This window comes from Peromyscus californicus, unplaced genomic scaffold (assembly GCF_007827085.1).
Source record: "Peromyscus californicus insignis strain IS unplaced genomic scaffold, ASM782708v3 Scaffold_16__1_contigs__length_79575227, whole genome shotgun sequence".
Lineage (NCBI taxonomy): Eukaryota > Metazoa > Chordata > Mammalia > Rodentia > Cricetidae > Peromyscus > Peromyscus californicus.
In genome coordinates this window covers 15,479,843-15,498,000 of record NW_026294458.1, presented here as the reverse complement: position 1 = coordinate 15,498,000, position 18,158 = coordinate 15,479,843, and the positions used below count along the sequence as shown (strand labels likewise).

The 18,158-nt window shown below is 40.4% G+C and overlaps 1 protein-coding gene across 1 annotated transcript in view; it reads left to right on the top strand.

Annotated features, from left to right (window-relative positions):
• LOC128111942 (polyamine-transporting ATPase 13A3-like) overlaps window positions 1-18,158 on the top strand; it is a 58,985-nt gene that overhangs the window by 22,870 nt on the left and 17,957 nt on the right. The window contains 14 exon segments of the mRNA XM_052740515.1: window positions 2,692-2,842; window positions 5,471-5,587; window positions 6,179-6,196; window positions 6,291-6,444; window positions 6,535-6,655; window positions 9,881-10,005; window positions 10,701-10,810; window positions 10,812-10,877; window positions 11,825-11,947; window positions 12,025-12,104; window positions 13,388-13,430; window positions 13,522-13,631; window positions 14,363-14,459; window positions 15,322-15,394. Of these exon segments, the coding sequence (XP_052596475.1) occupies window positions 2,692-2,842; window positions 5,471-5,587; window positions 6,179-6,196; window positions 6,291-6,444; window positions 6,535-6,655; window positions 9,881-10,005; window positions 10,701-10,810; window positions 10,812-10,877; window positions 11,825-11,947; window positions 12,025-12,104; window positions 13,388-13,430; window positions 13,522-13,631; window positions 14,363-14,459; window positions 15,322-15,394 (1,388 nt within the window).

Sequence of the window (18,158 nt, the reverse complement as noted above, 5' to 3'; positions counted from 1 at the left end):
ACCTGGTGGCCCATCAGGTTTGTGGGGCAAGCACCATTACCCCAAGCCGGGCTGTCTGCAGTTGTCTTCAGTCTGCATAGAGAGCAGTGGATTTCATTGTGGTGTTTTTCTCACTTGTCCTCTGTCCCATTGCTCCCCGTGAGGCCACCTCCTGATGCGTGCTTCCTTCTCCCCTGCTTCCCTGTCTCATGTATGACGTGACCCTCTTCCCATCGTAAGATCTCTTCCTCCCCCTCATGGACCTTTTTCTGGTTTCACATGTTAAACACATGCACATGCGCACTCACACACCCATACACACAATTTTAAAATTCGACACCTCATATGAGAGAAAGTGCGATTTGTCTTGCTGAGTCTGGCTTATTTTGCTTTACATAATGATTTCCTGTTCCATCCATTTTCTTATAAATGTGCTGATGATGTAAGTTTCCTTTGACTGAATAAGTTTTATTGTGTACCTGTAGAACATTTTTTTATCCATTCATGTGTTGATGGATATGTGGGTGGTTCCATTTCTTAGCTGTTGTGAATAATGTGAATGATGTGAATAATGTCTTAACAAACATGGGTGTTAAAGTATTTGGTTTTCTTTTAACACTGTGTGACCCTGGCCGTCCTGGAATCTATCTATGTAAACCAGGCTGACCTTTGACTCACAGAGATCCTCCTGCCTCTGATGGGATTAAAGGTGTGGGCCACCATGCCTGGCCTGGAAGTTGAAGAATTTCTGTGTTATGTTGGATATCCATATCCAAGAGTGGGAGTGTTACAGCTGGGCTTTGTGGTAATTCTATGTTTTAATTTTTGAGAAACCTTCCTACTGATTTTTGTAGTTGCTGAACAAGTATATGTCCCCACCAATAAAGATATTTAAGATTTCTCTCTCCTCTTCTCACATCTTCACCATCATTGGCTGGTGGTTTTGTCGATGGTAGCCATTCTGACTGGGTATGAGCTATAATCCCAAATATAGTTGTGATTTTCATTTCTTTGGAGGCAAAAGATTTTGAACACTTTTTCAAGTATTTATTGGCCAAATGGCCCATATTTCTTCTGAGAACTGTTTTTATTTCATTAGCTGATTTATTGATAAAGTGATTTGCTATTTTGGTGTTGAATTGCTGTAGTTACTTGCATGTCTGAGGTAGTTGGCAAAGGTTTTCCCTCTTTCTCTGGGGTGTTTCCTCACTCTGGTGATGGTTTGCTTTGTTCACTTAGGCTGGCTTCTAACTCACTGGCTAGCTGAGATGAGCGAACTCATTTTCCTGCCCAGCTGTTTGACCGTTTCTAGGCTGACCACTCCATTTCCCCTGGCACATTTTGTTACTGCTACTGAGAAGCCCCATTCATTCCAGTAATCTTCTCTCTTAGTTGCTTTGAAATATATTTCAGAAATATTTGCCCTGATCAGTGTGTTATTTTTCTATTTTCCAGGACTCATTTTTTGCTTTTAAAAATTTTGTTAGTGATTTAACCTAAAGCCTTGTTTTGTGCATGCTGGTCGAGCACTCTGACACTGACCTACATTTGCTACATTCGCTTCATTCATTTGCTTCTCGATTCCAAGGATTCATAGTTTTGCAACTTCTGGTGCATTTTTAGCCTCTTACTATTCTGTTATTCCCTTTCCCCGTATGCGCTGTTTTCTTTCCATCTGGGAATCCTTAGTGAATGTGCATTTGTTTCTTTCTAGATCTTCTTTCCCATGATGTGTGAGTAATGTTTGTGTGTATGGTGCATGTGTGAGTGTGCAAGTGTGTGTACCCTAGCTGATGCACATGCACAGAGCAGAACACAGGGTGTTTTCCTCCTGCTTCCTACCTTACCGACTTGAGACATGGTCTCTAACTAAACCCAAAGATCACCATTTTAGCCAGGTTGGCTGGGTCATTCCTCTCTTGGGATCCACCTGTCTCAATTCCCTAATGCTGGGGTTGCAGGCATGGGAAAAACATATCTGTTTTTGTTTGTTTGTTTGTTTTTTAAATGGGTGGTGGAGATTCAAAGAGCAAGCATTCTTAGCCAATGAGCCATCTCTCCGTCTCTTCTAATTCTAATTTTAAAATTCTCCTTTTGGACATTTTTTCCCCCCAGTTGTCATGACTTCAATATCCAGCCTCTGGGGTAAACAAAGCAAATGTAATGAGTTGGTTTATAACAGTCCTAGAAGAGTTCTTGGTACCTAGTAAATACTACATAGTTTGCATGTTTTTGTTTTTGTTTTTTTTTTTAATGGCAGGGATTTGTGTTTGTGTTGCTGCTGAGGGTCAGAGTCAACCCTATTCTTGCTAACGGTGTGACTCTTTACTGCAGAACTATACCCCAGCCTTCAGTGGGCTGAACCCCAGCCGTCAGTTGGTTTTCAGACAGCAGTCTCTTACTGTCTTACTCTTGTTTGAATTCACTGTGTGGAAAAGGCTGACTGAACTCTTGATCCTTTTGCCTCTGCCTCTTCTGTGCCCGTATCACTGCACTTAGCATAACATAGGTAATTACAGATGGAGTTTCATGTATTTTACTGTAATTTTCGGTTGGACCTTGAACTCCTTGGTTCAAGTGCTAGGATTACAGGTCATCTCTACCATGCCTAGTTTGATTTTTTTTTTTTAATTACAAATTTGAAAAGATGTTAGAATATTGGTTTGAGTCTAGAGATTTGCAAACCTAATTCGGTGTGTATTCTCTGTTTAGATTTCTTTTACCGGAAGACAATGTTTGCAGCGAGACATTGGTAAAATCTCAATTCGTTGCTTGCATGGCTACTTGTCATTCACTTACAAAAATTGAAGGTGTACTTTCTGGTGACCCACTCGATTTGAAAATGTTTGAAGCCATTGGATGGGTAAGTTTGAAACAGGTTTTTTTTGTAACATAGACTCATCTTAAGCACAGCTGTATAGCTGAGGATATCCTGCTTTTACCTCCTGAGTATCGGAGTGAGCCCTTAGACTCTGTGGTACTGGGCTGTATTTTTACCAGTAGCTTCTCCCAGCCCCTCCCCCCAAACTCCATCTCCACCACAGTGCCAAGCCTCAGCTGTTCTCCCTGACCCCCTTCATGTCTTCAAAACAAGCACCACCTAAGTGATTCTAACATAGTACCAATTTTGGGGTGTCAGCCTGAGATGCAGCCTTGCCCACCCTGGACTACACCCTGCTGACCCTGAGGAAATAGTCCCAGAAGACTCAGTGATTCTGGTCTCTCTTTAATCACTGCTAATTCCTCAGTCCCAGCTGACCAGCATCAGTTGTCCCAGCAAAGGTTTCTCTTTAGTGGTTCTGCTCTTTGCTTTTTGTTTTGGGTTTTGGTTTTTAGAGACAGGATTTTTCTGTGTAAGATCTCTGGCTGTTCTGAAACTCACTTTGTACACCAGGCTGGCTTCGAACTCACAGAGATCTCTCTGCCTCTGCCTCTGGTGTGCTGGGATTAAAGATGTGCACTACTTCTGCCAGGTGGTTTTGGGCTTTTGTTACTACAGCCAATTATTCGGCTCCTCTGACCAGAACCATTTTCTTCATTTAAAAATATTACATAAATGGCCCCACTGGCCACTGAGCTCTGAGTGCTCAGTGCCTTTTCTAGCCCAAAGCTCCAAAGTCCTTCCACAGTCCTCTCCAAAACATGGTCAGGGCTGCCATAGCACACCCCACAACCTGGTGTTCATTTCTGTTTTGGTTAGGATTTCTGTGGCTGTGGTAAGAAACCATGACCAAAGGCAGTTTCGGGAGAATAGAGTTTATTTGAGCTTACAGTTCACCTGGCATTCATCCTTTAAAGAAGTTGGTGTAGGGACTCCAAACTGAACTTCCTGGAGGTTGGAACCAAAGCAGAGGCCTTGGAAGAGGGCTGCTTACTGGCTTACTCAGCCTGTTTGTTGTCTTTATTTTTATTTTTTTTAGAGACAGGGTCTCTACAAAGCCTTGGCTGTCCTGAAACTCATGTAGATCATGCTGACCTTGAACTCACAGAGATCCACCTCCCTCTGCCTCCCAAGCGCTGGGATTAACAATGTGTGCCCGCCCCTGCACCTGGCTTCAGTTTGCTTTCTCATACCACCCAGGACCACCTGCGTAGAGGTGGCACCATCTATGGGGTCCAGGCCCTCCCCCATTAATCATTAATCAAGAAAATGCCCCACAGGCTAGTCTGATAGCAACATTTTCTTGGTTGTGGTTCCCTCTTCTTAAACTGGACTTAAAACTAGTCCTAGGACATTAAGATACATCCCAATTTCTGAGATGGTCAGATGTGGGAAAGTATGTTGTGGAAGTGTATAAATTTGATTGTTTAAAAAGTTTTCCTCATGTTTTGCATTAATGGATTCCTCCAGTTAGTCAGATTAGTTTAGTTTTCTTCCGTGTGTATTTAGTGCAGACTTTTGCTGAGGCTCTGTCTAGGTTGGTGGCACGTTCATGCCAGGCACATCATCTGAGGCTGAGCTAGTTGAAGTTTGTTTTTTCTCTCTTCCCCCTCTGCATTATTGGGGTGTGTGTGTGTGTGTGTGTGTGTGTGTGTGTGTGTGTGTGTGTGTGTTCATTCAGTTCTCTTCAACTATGGAAATCCCAGGATCAGAAAGCAAATAATCAGGCCTGCATAGCAAGCATCTTCAACCCTTGTGCCATCTTACCCAGAAAAAAATTTTTAAGTAAAGTTGAGAGCTGGAGAGATGGCCCAGTGCTTTTGAGCACTGACTTCTCTTGCATAATATTAGGTTCAATTCTCAGTACCACGTGGCAGTTTAGAACTGTCTGTAACTCAGTCCCAGGGATCCTATGTCCTCTCTTTGCCTTCATTGGCATGAGGTACACACATGGTGCACAGATTACATGTGCAGGTAGAATACCCATACACATAATTTTTTTTAAAGTGTAAATCAAGAGGTTATGACTCTAGTAGCTTAACTAAAGGTGTTTATGATTTCTTGGTATGGCTCTCAAATCACATACTGACCAGTACAGCCTATTTTCTACTTAGTGTTCTATTAACCATATCTGAACTCTGTCTAGGCTTGAGAAAAGCTCTCCTGTAGTCAAGGTTGACCTCAAGCTCACTATGTAGCCTAGGCTAGCCTTAAGCTCCTGATTCTTTTGCTTCGGTATTCTTGAGTACTGGGATTACAAGTGTACACCTGTGAACACATTTGTTGGCAGAAAGGAAATTCCTGTATTATACGCTAAAAATACTTAAAAGTAATAACCATGTGCCTTCAGCTCATTCTGGAGACAGCAGGCTTCATATTTGCTCCTTTATTCTACTTCCAAGGTCTTTCTCCCCTCACCCAAAGGTCGCCAGGTATCTGAGTAGCTCTTTTTATGTTTTATTTTATTTACGTTAGAATAAATATATTTATGTTAATAATTTAGTGTTCACATGTCCTTTGATAATAATTGCTTTTTTTTTTTCTTTAATGGACCACTTAAAAATGAAAGGAGTATGGGATTTTCTGATATGTTGAGTGTTTTCCTTTTAGATTTTGGAAGAAGCAACTGAAGAAGAAACAGCACTTCATAACCGGATTATGCCCACTGTGGTTCGTCCTTCCAAACAGCTGCTTCCAGAGTCTACAGCTGCAGGAAACCAAGAAATGGTGTGATGTCACTTTAACTCTAGTTTGGAAGTACCTCTAGGAGAGGGAGTCGGGTGTATTAATCCATGAAGATACACGTGTTTTAACTGAGCTTATCAGAAAGGTTACCCCTGATGTGTTACAGGCACTCTGTAAAATGTTGCAATTAAATTCCCAGTGCCCTCTGTCCTTTGCCACTCATACGTGTGATAGTCAGTCTTTTTAGTATGCATCCGTATTCCTAGAATTGCATACAAAGAATTTATAAAAAGGCACTCTTAGTAGTTTTACTCTTAGATGAATTTTTAAGTGTTCCTCTCATTTATTTTAGCATTTAATGTGTCAGTATTTTTATGAAAATGTTGAATACTATTTCCCATCTTATCCCCACTCTCCTATGCTAGGAACTGAAGCCCGGGCCATATGCATTCTGCCTGGGTGGTCATACCATGAAGCTACACCGTGACAGCATTCCTTTTTCATGGGTGGTGCTGAGGGCCTCTTAGGTTCTGACTTACTCAGAGTTGCTTGTTACTTCCTAAATGTATTTTGTGGATGTTTTAGTTTTTCTAGCTGGTATATATTAATCTGTACTTACTCTCTTGTTTTTAGGAGCTGTTTGAACTTCCAGTAAGTGAAGATGCTTTCTTCTTCTTAGATAAGTACATTTGCTTTTGTTTTTAAAGAATAATAAGTCCTTTGTGCCTTTTTTGAAATTAAATAGGCTATTTATGAGATAGGAATTGTTCGACAGTTCCCGTTTTCTTCTGCTTTACAACGGATGAGTGTGGTTGCAAGGGTACTAGGGGACAAGAAAATGGACGCCTACATGAAAGGAGCCCCTGAGGTCATTGCCAGTCTTTGTAAACCTGAAACAGGTAAGGGAATGACTAGGCTCTGGGTAAAACTGATGTTTATATGAACTTACGTTAGCAATTCTAAAATTAATTTCCTCTTCTTTTTAAAAGTTCCAGTTGATTTTGAGAAAGTTTTAGAAGATTACACCAAACAAGGCTTCCGTGTGATTGCTCTCGCACACAGGAAACTGGAGTCCAAACTGACATGGCACAAAGTACAGCATGTTAGTAGGTAAGGCTGAATGGCTTTCCTATAGTTCCCAAAGTGCATCACTTAGATTCCTCTAAGTCATGTACAGTAATGACGTGGTTATGTATTTATTAAAGGTTGAATGTGTGAAATGTGTATATTGTAACTTTGTTAGTGTTTGAGGTGAAACTATGGGTTTTTTTTTTCTTTCATTCGATATTGCTCTTTTTTGTTTGTTTTTCAAGTTTCTTTGTGTAGTCCTGGCTATCCTGGAATTTACTGTGTAGAGCAGACTTGCCTGGAACTCCAAAGACAAAGATCTGCCTGCCTCTGCCTCCCAATGCTGGGATTAAATTGTATACCACCACACCCCACTCTATTGATTTTTTTTTTTCCCCCTGAGTTTATGTTCTTGAAATAATTGTTTACTTTAGAAGTCCGGAAGTACTTGTAGTTTGTGAAATTGTTATCTGTTTTTTTATTTTGATTTTTAAGTTATCTGTATGTCTGTGGATTTGCATATGTGAGTGCAGTGCCCATGGATGGCAGCAGTGAGTGTTGGATCCCCTTGAGGTAGAGTTACAGGCAGTTGTGAGCTACCTGATGTCGGTGCTGGGAACTGAATTTGGTTGGGTCCCCTTTTAAAAGTGGGACTATGTGCTCTTAACCACGGAAACATCCCTCCAGCTTGTTAGCAGATTTTTACTATGTGCCAAGCATGTTCTAGGAGCAATAAATGAGTCTGTTTATTATTCCTAAAACCACGCAGTGGCAACCAAATATAAATTCGGCAGTGAGTGTCATGAGTCATAATAGCTGCTGTCTTTCTCTCCTGTTTTTCTCTGCTGCTTTCTTTCCCATTTTGTCAGATGACAGTGCTGACACCTTTTTCTTTTCCTGTATAAATACAGCTTTGTATTTGACTTAGTTCTTTTTCCTGGGGCTACAGTAATAAAGTCCTGACAAAGCAATGTGAGGAACAAAGGATTTCTTTGAGCTCACAGTTCAAGGTGTAGTCATTATGGTAGGACAGGGCAGTCAAGGCAGTGGGAGCTTGAAGCATCCAGTTCTATCTATGCACACAGGAGACACAAGTGTGCATACATGCTGTTGCTCATCTCTTTTTCTCCATATCTGCAGTCTAGGATCCTAGCCAGAGAACAGTACCACCTACAGTGGGTAGGTCTTCCCACCTCAGCATAATCAACAAGATAACCCCCCACAGGCATGCCCAGAGCCCTGTCTCCAGTTGATCCTAGGTTATTGTCAGGTTGACAGATGTTACCAGCCATCCCGCCCTTCTCTGGTTCTGGACTTAGCCTTTAAGGGCAGTGCTTTTGTTAATATTTTAGGCTGTTTTAGTATTTTGTAAGCAGGAAGGAATATAGTTTGTCCTGATACTTCTGCCTGTTTTGGAGATCTGAATATAAATGTACTAAAAAACAAAAAAACAGAGCAAGGGGGCTGGAGATGGGGCTCAGAAGTTAACAGCACTGGCTGCTTTTTCAGAGGGCCTGGGTTTGGTTTCTAGCACATATGGTGGCTCAGGACCACTCATGATCCCAGTACCAGGGGATCCAGGATCTTCGTCTGACTTCTGTGGGCACTAGGCACACCACAGTCATACATGCAGGGAAAACACATATGTACAAAAACTAAAACCTAGTGAACTGATACACAAATCACACTGAAAACCATGGGTATGTCCTCATTCCAGAAAAAGACACATTACTCTTATAATGTCACCTTTTGCCATTGTCCCTCAAAGACTAATTGTTCAGTCACCTGTAGTTCTTAAGTCTGTAGTTCTCTATTCAGAGAGCTTTCCATTCCCTTGAATAGGTGTTTCTTTTAATCAGAATACCCTATCCCTCCTTGTTAACTTTGTCTGTTCTCTTCTTTTAGACCGTCTCTGTGTTTTGCCTCATAGGAACAGATTTTTACCATTCTCTTATTATTTAAACCTTTACATTTTAGAGTTGTTAAGTTCATTGGAAATCAGCTGAATCCAGAATTGAGAGCCCAGTGGGAGACTAACTGGTCAATGCTTACTAACCCAGTACTTTCACATTGTTTCAACTGTGTTTTGAACACAGTCAGATCTCAAGGGTTCCCCTCCCTCCCTCTTTCCCCTGCAGTGTCTTTACCGTTTGTTATGAATTAAGTATTTAAAAGACAGTTAGGTTTCATGGATAACAATTGTTAAATAATAATAATTCACTATTGTTGAAATTGTCCATGTTGCGTTTGTGCTTGGGTCTCCGTGTTTGGAGGGCAGAGGTCAGTGGTAGGCATTTTCTCTATTGCACTCCACTTTGGTTTTTGAGAACAGTCAGTCTCTCACTAACCCTGGAACTGCCCGGTTCACCAGTGCTAACTGGCTAGCCAGCCTCAGGGCTCCTCCTGACTCTGCCTCCCCAGCACTAGGATTACAGTTGTGCACTGCCAAGCCTGACTTCTTACATGTCTGCTGGGGATTCAGATCAGATCTTCGCGCTTTCATGGCAAGCACTTTCCTGGCTGAGCTATACCTCATTCCTGTTGTTGATAAATCACTTGGTGATTTCATATCCGAGTTTTTAGTTGGTAACTTAAGGCTTTCTTTCCCAGTTGATTAAAACTGTGTCTATGGTATAGTTTTGTAGCTTGAGACTTACTAGTCAAGACAGAGTCACAGTTTTGTTCATTGAACAGACTTTGTCACCATGATAGTGCTAAAGAATGTTTTTACAAACATCTATTAGAGAAATGTCTTTATATTTGACCTAGGGATATGCACCAGCATAGTAGATAATCAGTTATTGAAAGAGTAACATTGTGATAACTCTTGGTTATCACTATTCTAAAAGATACATCTGTAATGAATCCATCATAGGTATAGCTAATATACTTCTGGTATGCCTTCCCTTAGCATTTAAATTTGGCTATATTTCATGAAGGACACAGATTTGTGCTTTTATCCTTTTGTATAAAATATTAATATGCCTTAGTGCCAGAACCGATTAATGTTTACAAAGATAGATATTTCCAGATGATCTTTGTATTTCATATCAGGTTAATTTGTATTTCAATATATTAAAACATTGCTTGGAAATTATTTTTGAGATTTAAGTTTTTGGAGATAGTGAACTGGTACATATAAATGTGGTTCATTCAGCATGTGAGTGTTTTACTTTATAACTTAAAGATATTTTAGATTTATGTATTTTAGATTGCTGTCAATCTTTCAGCCAAACTAAACCATTGTGTATTAATTCTTTTCTTCAGAGATGCCATTGAAAACAACATGGATTTTATGGGATTGATTATAATGCAGAACAAATTAAAGCAGGAAACCCCTGCAGTACTTGAAGATTTGCATAAAGCCAACATTCGAACTGTCATGGTCACAGGTGAGTGTGATGTGGAGCTCACGTTGTGTGTCATTTATGAAAACACATTATTTAGTGGCTCTACCATGTATTGTCCTATTTCAACTCTACATAATTTTCCAAGATAATAAGATGACTATAATCCTTGCTTTGATTTCTAACAAAACCTGTTTATAGAAAATATAGAACAGTAGTGAAGGAGAAACTGAAACATTTTAATTCTGTTCCTTTTTATTCTGTTTCCTGTACCACATGTTGTACATTGCCTTGTGTGAATTATCTGTAAATGTTTCTTGTGCTGTAATATAAAATCCTGAGGAATAAGTGCATGCCTTGTTCATTTTGGGGATTGTTTGTAATTTATTTTAATATTGACATATAAATAGAAAGTGATTACCAGGTGTTTGTCAGAATTAAGATTAGAATTTTTAAAATTACACTTCTTTTCCGTATTATGGGTTTGTATGTATGTATGTGTGGGCGTCAAGAGATTAGCTTACAGGAGTCAGTTTCACTTCCGTGTGAGAGCTGGGACTCACACTCGGGTTACTAGGCTGGCAGCAGAGCTCCTTTTCCAGCAGAGCCATCTTGTGGGCCCTCTTTATTCTCGGTCTGTTCTGCCAGCCATAGGCACTGTAGGAGATGCCTAGTACTCATTCCTCACATCCATGTTTCCTGTTCAACCTTAATGTGTTTTAAATATTTCGGAAAATTAGGTGACAACATGTTGACAGCTGTCTCTGTGGCCAGAGACTGTGGAATGATTCTACCTCAGGATAAAGTTATTATTGCTGAAGCATTACCTCCAAAGGATGGGAAGGTTGTTAAAGATCAATTGGCATTATGCAGACTCCCTGACACAGTGTAATGAATCATCAGCAATTGACTCAGAGGTAATATTTATATTGTCTTTTTGAATTTGCTTATTTGAATTTAGTATGGAAAAAAAAAGATGGTACAGGAAAACCCAGTATTAACAAAAACTGAAAATAGACTCAAGGACTATCACTCCAGAGATTCTGATTCATTAGCATAAGAATCTGAATGTTTAAATTTTTATATTTAGTCAAAATTGAGAACCATAGTTTGAAAATGTAAGAATCCCAAATACCCCATTTTTAATCATAATCAGTAGTAAACGATCCAGGTAGTCCGTAAAAATGCAATTCTTGGTCTGGTGCATGCCTTTAATCCCAGCATTCAGGAAGGCAGAGGCAGGCAGATATCTGTGAGTTGGAGGCCAGCCTGGTCTACAGAGCGAGTTCCAGGATAGCCGGGGCTACACAGAGAAACCCTGTCTGGAAAAAACAGAAACAAAAAAAAGCAGTTCTCAGATCACTTCAAAGTGAAGCTGATCTTGTCATCACCTCTTTAGTGACGGGATTATAGGTGTACTGCCTATAATCATAGTTTTTCTTTCTTTCTTTTTTTTTTTTTAAATGAATATTCTAGGTAACCTTAATATTGATTTTTTCCTTTTTGAATAAATGGTAAGGTTTTTTTTTGTTGTTGTCATTGTTGGTTTTTTTTTGTGTGTGTGTGTGTGTGTGTGTGTGTTTGCTTTTTTTTCCTTTTGAGACAGGGTTTCTCTGTGTAGCCCTGGCTGTCCTGGGTCTCCCTCGGTAGACCAGGCTGGCCTCGAACTCAGAGATCTGACTGCCTCTGCCTCCCAAGTGCTGGGATTAAAGGTGTGAGGCACCCCTCAGCAAATCCTAAGATTTTAATGATATGTATAATATATAATGTGAAAGAATCCAATCTTGGAATAAGTATATTGAACATAAGAACTATATTTCTTCGTATGACTGCCTGAATATTGTTCTGAATGTCTCATGTACAGGATATTCCAATTAAACTTGCCCGTGATAGCTTAGAGGATCTTCAGTTTACTCGCTTTCATTTTGCGATGAATGGAAAGTCATTTTCAGTGATACTGGAACATTTTCAAGATCTTGTTCCCAAGGTAAGTACTGTGAATTTATGGATGTTTTCATGAGCTTACTGTGAATGGCATTTTAACGATTTGTGTTTGTTTTCTAGTTGATGCTGCATGGCACCGTGTTTGCGCGAATGGCGCCGGATCAGAAGACACAGTTGGTAGAAGCATTGCAGAATGTAGAGTACGTAGTCATGGACTTTTATGGTTTCTTGGTCCCCCCCCTCATGAATTGTAATTTCATTTTCAAATTCAGAATAGTAATTCATATTTCTTATGTATAAGTTTAGCATCCTTAATGTTTCAAAATCTGAAACTTTTTGAGTGTCAGAATAGAATTTGAAGCAAACATTCCAAAATATGAAAAACTCCAAAAATCTGAAATACTTCTTATAACAGATGAGATATGTTGTGTGTGTGTGTATGAGTGAGAGAGAGAGAGAGAGAGAGAGAGAGAGAGAGAGAGAGAGAGAGAGAGAGAGGCAGGCATTCCTACCTGAGAGAGAGAGAGAGAGAGAGAGAGAGAGGAGAGGGGGGGGGGGGGCATTCATACCTATAAGATAGGTAAGAACTTTATGGGTTTTGCTTTTGTTTTTGTTTTTTTTGTTTTTTTTTTTTTTTTCTTTCCAAGACAGGGTTTCTGTGTAGTTTTGGTGCCTGTCCTGGATCTCGCTCTATAGACCAGGCTGGCCTTGAACTCACAGAGATCCGCCTGGCTCTGCCTCCCGAGTGCTGGGATTAAAGGCCTGTGCCAACGCCGCCCGGCGAACTTTTTTTTTAAAACAAGCTCACCTGCATGTTTGTCTAGCTGAAGTAAAATATCACAATGCTTTCTTAAGGTTATACCTACACAAAGATCATTAATTCAGTGCTCTTTCCTTTGAAATTCATGTATGTGCTTATAGTTTGTTATAAGCAAGCCCCACTCACTCCCTGTTCCCTCCAATCCCCCCATCTCTCCTTCTACTTCTGCCTCCTAGGCTCATGGGTTTTTTCTTCCTTTCTTCAACCTACTCAGTCCACTTAGTGCTACTTGTATATGTGTGGGTGTATAGTGAAAGAGGTGACTTTATAATTTGACTTTTGGGGTATTTTTGTTTTGAAGGCAATGTCTTAGCTAGCCTTGAACTCTTGATTCTCCCAAGTTCTGGGTTTATAGATTCACACAAATGCACTTGGTTCCTGGCTCTGGAGTTTTAGTAACCAGTAATGTTTGAACTTTCTAAGGGAGAAGTCTTTGCTCTACAGGTCAGGAAATCAAGACACCAAAATCATTTGTTCATGTACAGACAGACATAAGTTACTCAGCTCTTTCTGCTTTTAGCCCAGTGTGCTGTCAGTAGACTGTCCTGTCGGGGTCGTCTAGTGTGTCAACTCATTATCCATTAGCTCTCTGTGACTCTGTGCTGGAGAATCCACTGCTTTCTATGGGAGTTGTAATAAAATCTTAAACTTCTTTTTTCTTAGTTACTTTGTTGGGATGTGCGGTGATGGTGCAAATGATTGTGGTGTAAGTAAAGTTTTTGTGGGTTTTTTTGGTAGTTCTTTTTTTAGCCTGAGTTATAGTCACAAAATTTAATCAGTTTTCTTGAAACAATTAGGCTTTGAAGAGGGCACATGGTGGGATTTCCTTGTCTGAGCTTGAAGCTTCCGTGGCATCTCCCTTTACTTCTAAGACACCTAGTATTTCCTGCGTGCCAAACCTCATCAGGTAATGGAGATTGGGATCTTTCTTTCTCTTTCTGTCTATTCCACGCCCCCCCCCTTTTTTTTTTGAGGAGACCTTAATAAAACGTGCATGTGTTTTGCCTGCGTGGAAGTCTGAGCACCGCTACCATGTGTGTGCTTGATGTCTAAGCAGACCAGAAAAGAGCATCTGGACCCCTGGAACTAGAGTCCGGGCAGTTGTGAGTTGCCTCCATGTGGGTGCTGGGAATCAAACGCTGGATCCTCTGGAAGAGCAGCCAGTGCTCCTAACTGTCCAACCATCTCTCCAGCCCCCTTAGCATGTGTGCACCCCCTTAGCACCTGCTCTGTAGTTTGAGATGGGATCCCACTTTGTAGCACTGGCTGGCCAGGAATTCACTATGTAGCCTGAATGGCCTTGAACTTGTATGATCCCCCATTCTCAGCCTCCCCAGTGGCTATGAATGAATATAGATGTGAGAGCTAGTATTCCTGGCTGAGGTTTATAATTTTGTTCTAGCTTGTGCTTAAAATATAATAGGGTAAAGTATCATAAAGTGCAATATAAACTTGTTATAATGTTCAGCAGTGTATTTGATCTATAACAGATTGATGCTTTTGTGTTGTGGCATAATTTTTTTGGTATCCAAGAACTTCATTGTAGCTGTGAATGTTGATGTTCGTCTGTCATGGAATTGTGCTCTGAAGGACAGGCTTAAGGTGCTGTTAATCTCATGCCAACATTTCTATTTGCAGGGAAGGCCGTGCTGCTTTAATGACGTCTTTCTGTGTGTTTAAATTCATGGCATTATACAGCATCATACAGTACTTCAGTGTTACTCTCCTTTATTCTGTGAGTACCGGTACCACACAGACATGGTCTTAATGGTCAGGCACCAAAGGTATCGAGCATGTGTCATTGATCTTGAATACATTGATTGAACCTGAAACTTACGAAGTGTGTATAAAATTACCATGTATTAATGGAGTTGAATAGCAGTGCCATTAATTTGGGACACATGTTCCTTAAAGCCTGCACCCATGGCTACAGCTTTGTGGAGAAGAAATGCTGATTTTGTTCTTTGTAGTCTGTAGTACAGATTGGTTTTGCTTGTGTTGGACAGGATTTTATGTTTGTAGGCTAGTCTCAAATTCATTATGTGGTTGAGGACGGCCCTGAAGTCTAAAGATGTATGCCTTCTGTGTTATAGTCACAGTTGTAGTTAACTTTGCTGTGTATTTACAGAAAAAGAAAGACATTTCAGTAATAGTTGATAGAACTTTATGAATGTGGAGAAGAATGTCACAGTAGTTACAGTAGGTTACTCTATTAGATTATGGTTGACATGATCTCACTGTAGAGTTCCTACTGATTGACACTAACATCCTAAAGGTATCTCTGTGAACATTCCCTTTTTACTATTTACAGAGTGTATCAGAAGGGAAGACATAAGTATGAAGAAACTTAAAGATACTGACATTTGAGAACACTGAGGATTAGAATGTTGAATATTTTCAAGTTAAACTTTTTGTACTAATATTCGGCCAAAGTTATGCAATGATTGTTACTGTTATTAATTTCAAAGGCAAATGTGTTTCAGTTTCTGAGCAGGTTCAAGTATCATTTTGAAGGTGTCATTCTTGGGGAAAAACAAGATTATAGCCTGGCAAAGTGCTATGAAAACACTCTTAAACTTTCACAATTGCTGTTCTAGATCCTGAGTAACCTGGGAGACTTTCAGTTTCTCTTCATTGACCTGGCAATCATTTTGGTAGTGGTATTTACAAGTAAGTATTTAGCTAATTTTCATGATTTCAAAGCATATGAAATTTTGAAATTATTTATTAAGTTTTGGTAAATTTGTATCAGCCATTATAAGTAGCTTATCCTGCTCCAGTTTTCCTGTGTATGTTTTATTACTGGTTGTTTATATTTTGCCTAATCTGTTTTCTAGACTAGAAGTGAGTTATAATCCTGACTCATAAATTTTATGGTTTTTTTTGTGTCTTTTTTTTAAACCTTCAGAATGGGTTTCTTTGCACCATAGAGACCATCAAATAATAACTGTTCTTGCTCGGTTAGTAAATGAGGAGAGGATCCTCTGTTAGCCAGTATGGATTTGATCCTTGGCGCATTATCTTACTCTGACTCTTTTTTTCTTCTCTGCTGAAGTAGATTCTTCTTTCATACAGTACGTCCCAAACACAGTTGCCCTACTTCCACTCCTAGCTCCCTCCTCCCTCTCCTCTCCCCCAGATTCGTTCCCGCTCCATTTCCTTTTCAGAAAAGAGCAGACTTCCACAGGACAGCAGCCAAACAAGACAAAACGAGATATAATACAGCCCTTTATTAGGCTGGACAAGGCAACCCAATGGGAGGAAAAGATTCTCAAGAACAGACAAAAGAGTCAGAGATACCCCCACTCCACCTCTTAGGAGTCCCACAAAAGCACCAAGCTAGCAGCCATTACATATATGCAGAGGACCTGGTGCAGTCCAATCCTTAATTTTTCCTTCCCCTTTTACTTGGGGTTCACCCATCCCTGAGGGGAAGGACCTTCAGTTTAGACTCACTGTCTGTATAATGTCTGGCTGTGGGTCTCTGCACCCACTCCCATCTGCTGCCAGAGGAAGCCTCTCTGGAGACTGGACAAACTATGAGTATAACAGAATATCATTCAGGGATCATTTCATTTCATTGGTCATGTTTGGTCCTACTGTAGGTTCCTGGGCTATCCAGTCTCCAGTTTCTGGCCATCTAAGTAGTGTTGGGCATGGGCTCCTTTCTTGTGGCATGGGCCTCAAGTTGGACCAGTCATTGGTTGGCCGGCCACTCCCACATATTTTGTGCAACAATTGCCCCAGCACATCTTGCAGGTAGGACAGATTGTAGGTGGAGAGTTTTGTGCCTGGATTGGTGTCCAGGTTTCTCTTTCTGTAGCCTACAGAGTACCTTCTCATGCCAAAGAGACTAGGGCGTAAGGATGAAGGCTCCAAACCTGCACCAGCTCAACCTCTCTATGTTCAGTGATCTGAATAGAAGTTGTCCTCAGCAAATGGGCCCTGTTACCAGTTTTGAAAGGGCAACCTGCTGTCCTAGCATCAGCCTGGGTGTTTAGGGATCTCCATAGGATCTCCTCCGCCAACAACTCAACCGAACGTAACCCAGTCTTGCCTGCCTACCAAAGATAACCAATTCACACTTCATACCCTCCATTATTAGGAGCCCTCACTGGGGTCACTGACAGACTCTAGGAAGTTTCCACTGCACCAGGTTTCCACACCACCTCGCAAATGCTTTCCAATTCCAGCTGTCTCTCCTCAAACTCTCTTCCTCCGCCCCATCTCCCCTCCCTACCTGATCACTCTGGCTCCCAGCTCCCACCTTCCCTTCTGCCCATAAAATCTGCTCTATTTCTCCCTCCCAGGGAGATTCATGCTTTTTCCCCCCCATAGCCTTCTTTACCTAACCTCTCTGGGCCTGTGGATTATAGCTTGATTATCATTTACTTAACAGCTGATATCCACTTACAAGTGAATACACACCATATTTATCTTTCTGGGTCTGGGTTACCTCACTCAGGATGTTTTTTTTTTTTTTTCCTAGTTCCATCAATTTATGTGCACATTTCATGATGTCATTTTGTTTTAAGCCTCTGAGTAATACTCCATTGTCTTTATGTAACCCATTTTGTTTTATCTATTCAGTTGAGGGACATCTAGGTTGTTTCCAGTTTCTGGCTATTTTGAATAAAGCCATAATGAGCATAGTTGATTAAGTCTCCTTGTGGTATGATGGAGCATACTTTGGGTATATGCTAAAGAGTTAGTATATACAGATTCAACTCAGTCCCTGTCAAAATGCCAACACAATTCTTTACAAATCCTGAAAGATTAATTCTTAACTTCATATGAAAAACAAAAACCCAGGATATCTAAAACAATTGGCTCAACAAAAGGAATTGCTTGAGATATCACTGTCCCTGATGTCAAGTTGTACTACAGAGCTAAAGTAATAAAAATTGTGTGGGATTGGCATAAAAACAGACATCTCCTGATCAATGGAATTGAACCAAAGACCTAGACAGTTGTAAGTCCACATACCTATAGACACCTTTTTGATAAAGAAGCCAGAAACACAGACTGTAATAAAGAAAGCATCTTCAACAAATGGTACTGGTCAAACTGGATGTCTATGTGTAAAAGAATGCAAGTGGATTTGTATTTATCTCCCTGCACAAATCTCAAGTCCAAGTGGGTCTCAATATAAAACCGGATATACTGAACCTGATAGAAGAGAAAGCGGGAACAGCACTGGATGAATTGTCACAGGAGACAGCTTGCTAAACATAACACCGATAGTGCAGGGCCTCATGAAACTGAAAAGTTTCTGTAAGGCAAAGGCACTGTCAGTTGGACAAAGAGACAGCTTATGGAATGGGAATGTTTTTTTTTAACCAACTCTACATCTGATAGATGTTTAATACCCAAAATATATAAAGAACTCAAGAAATTAGATATTATAAAACCAAATAATCCAGTTAAAAAGTGG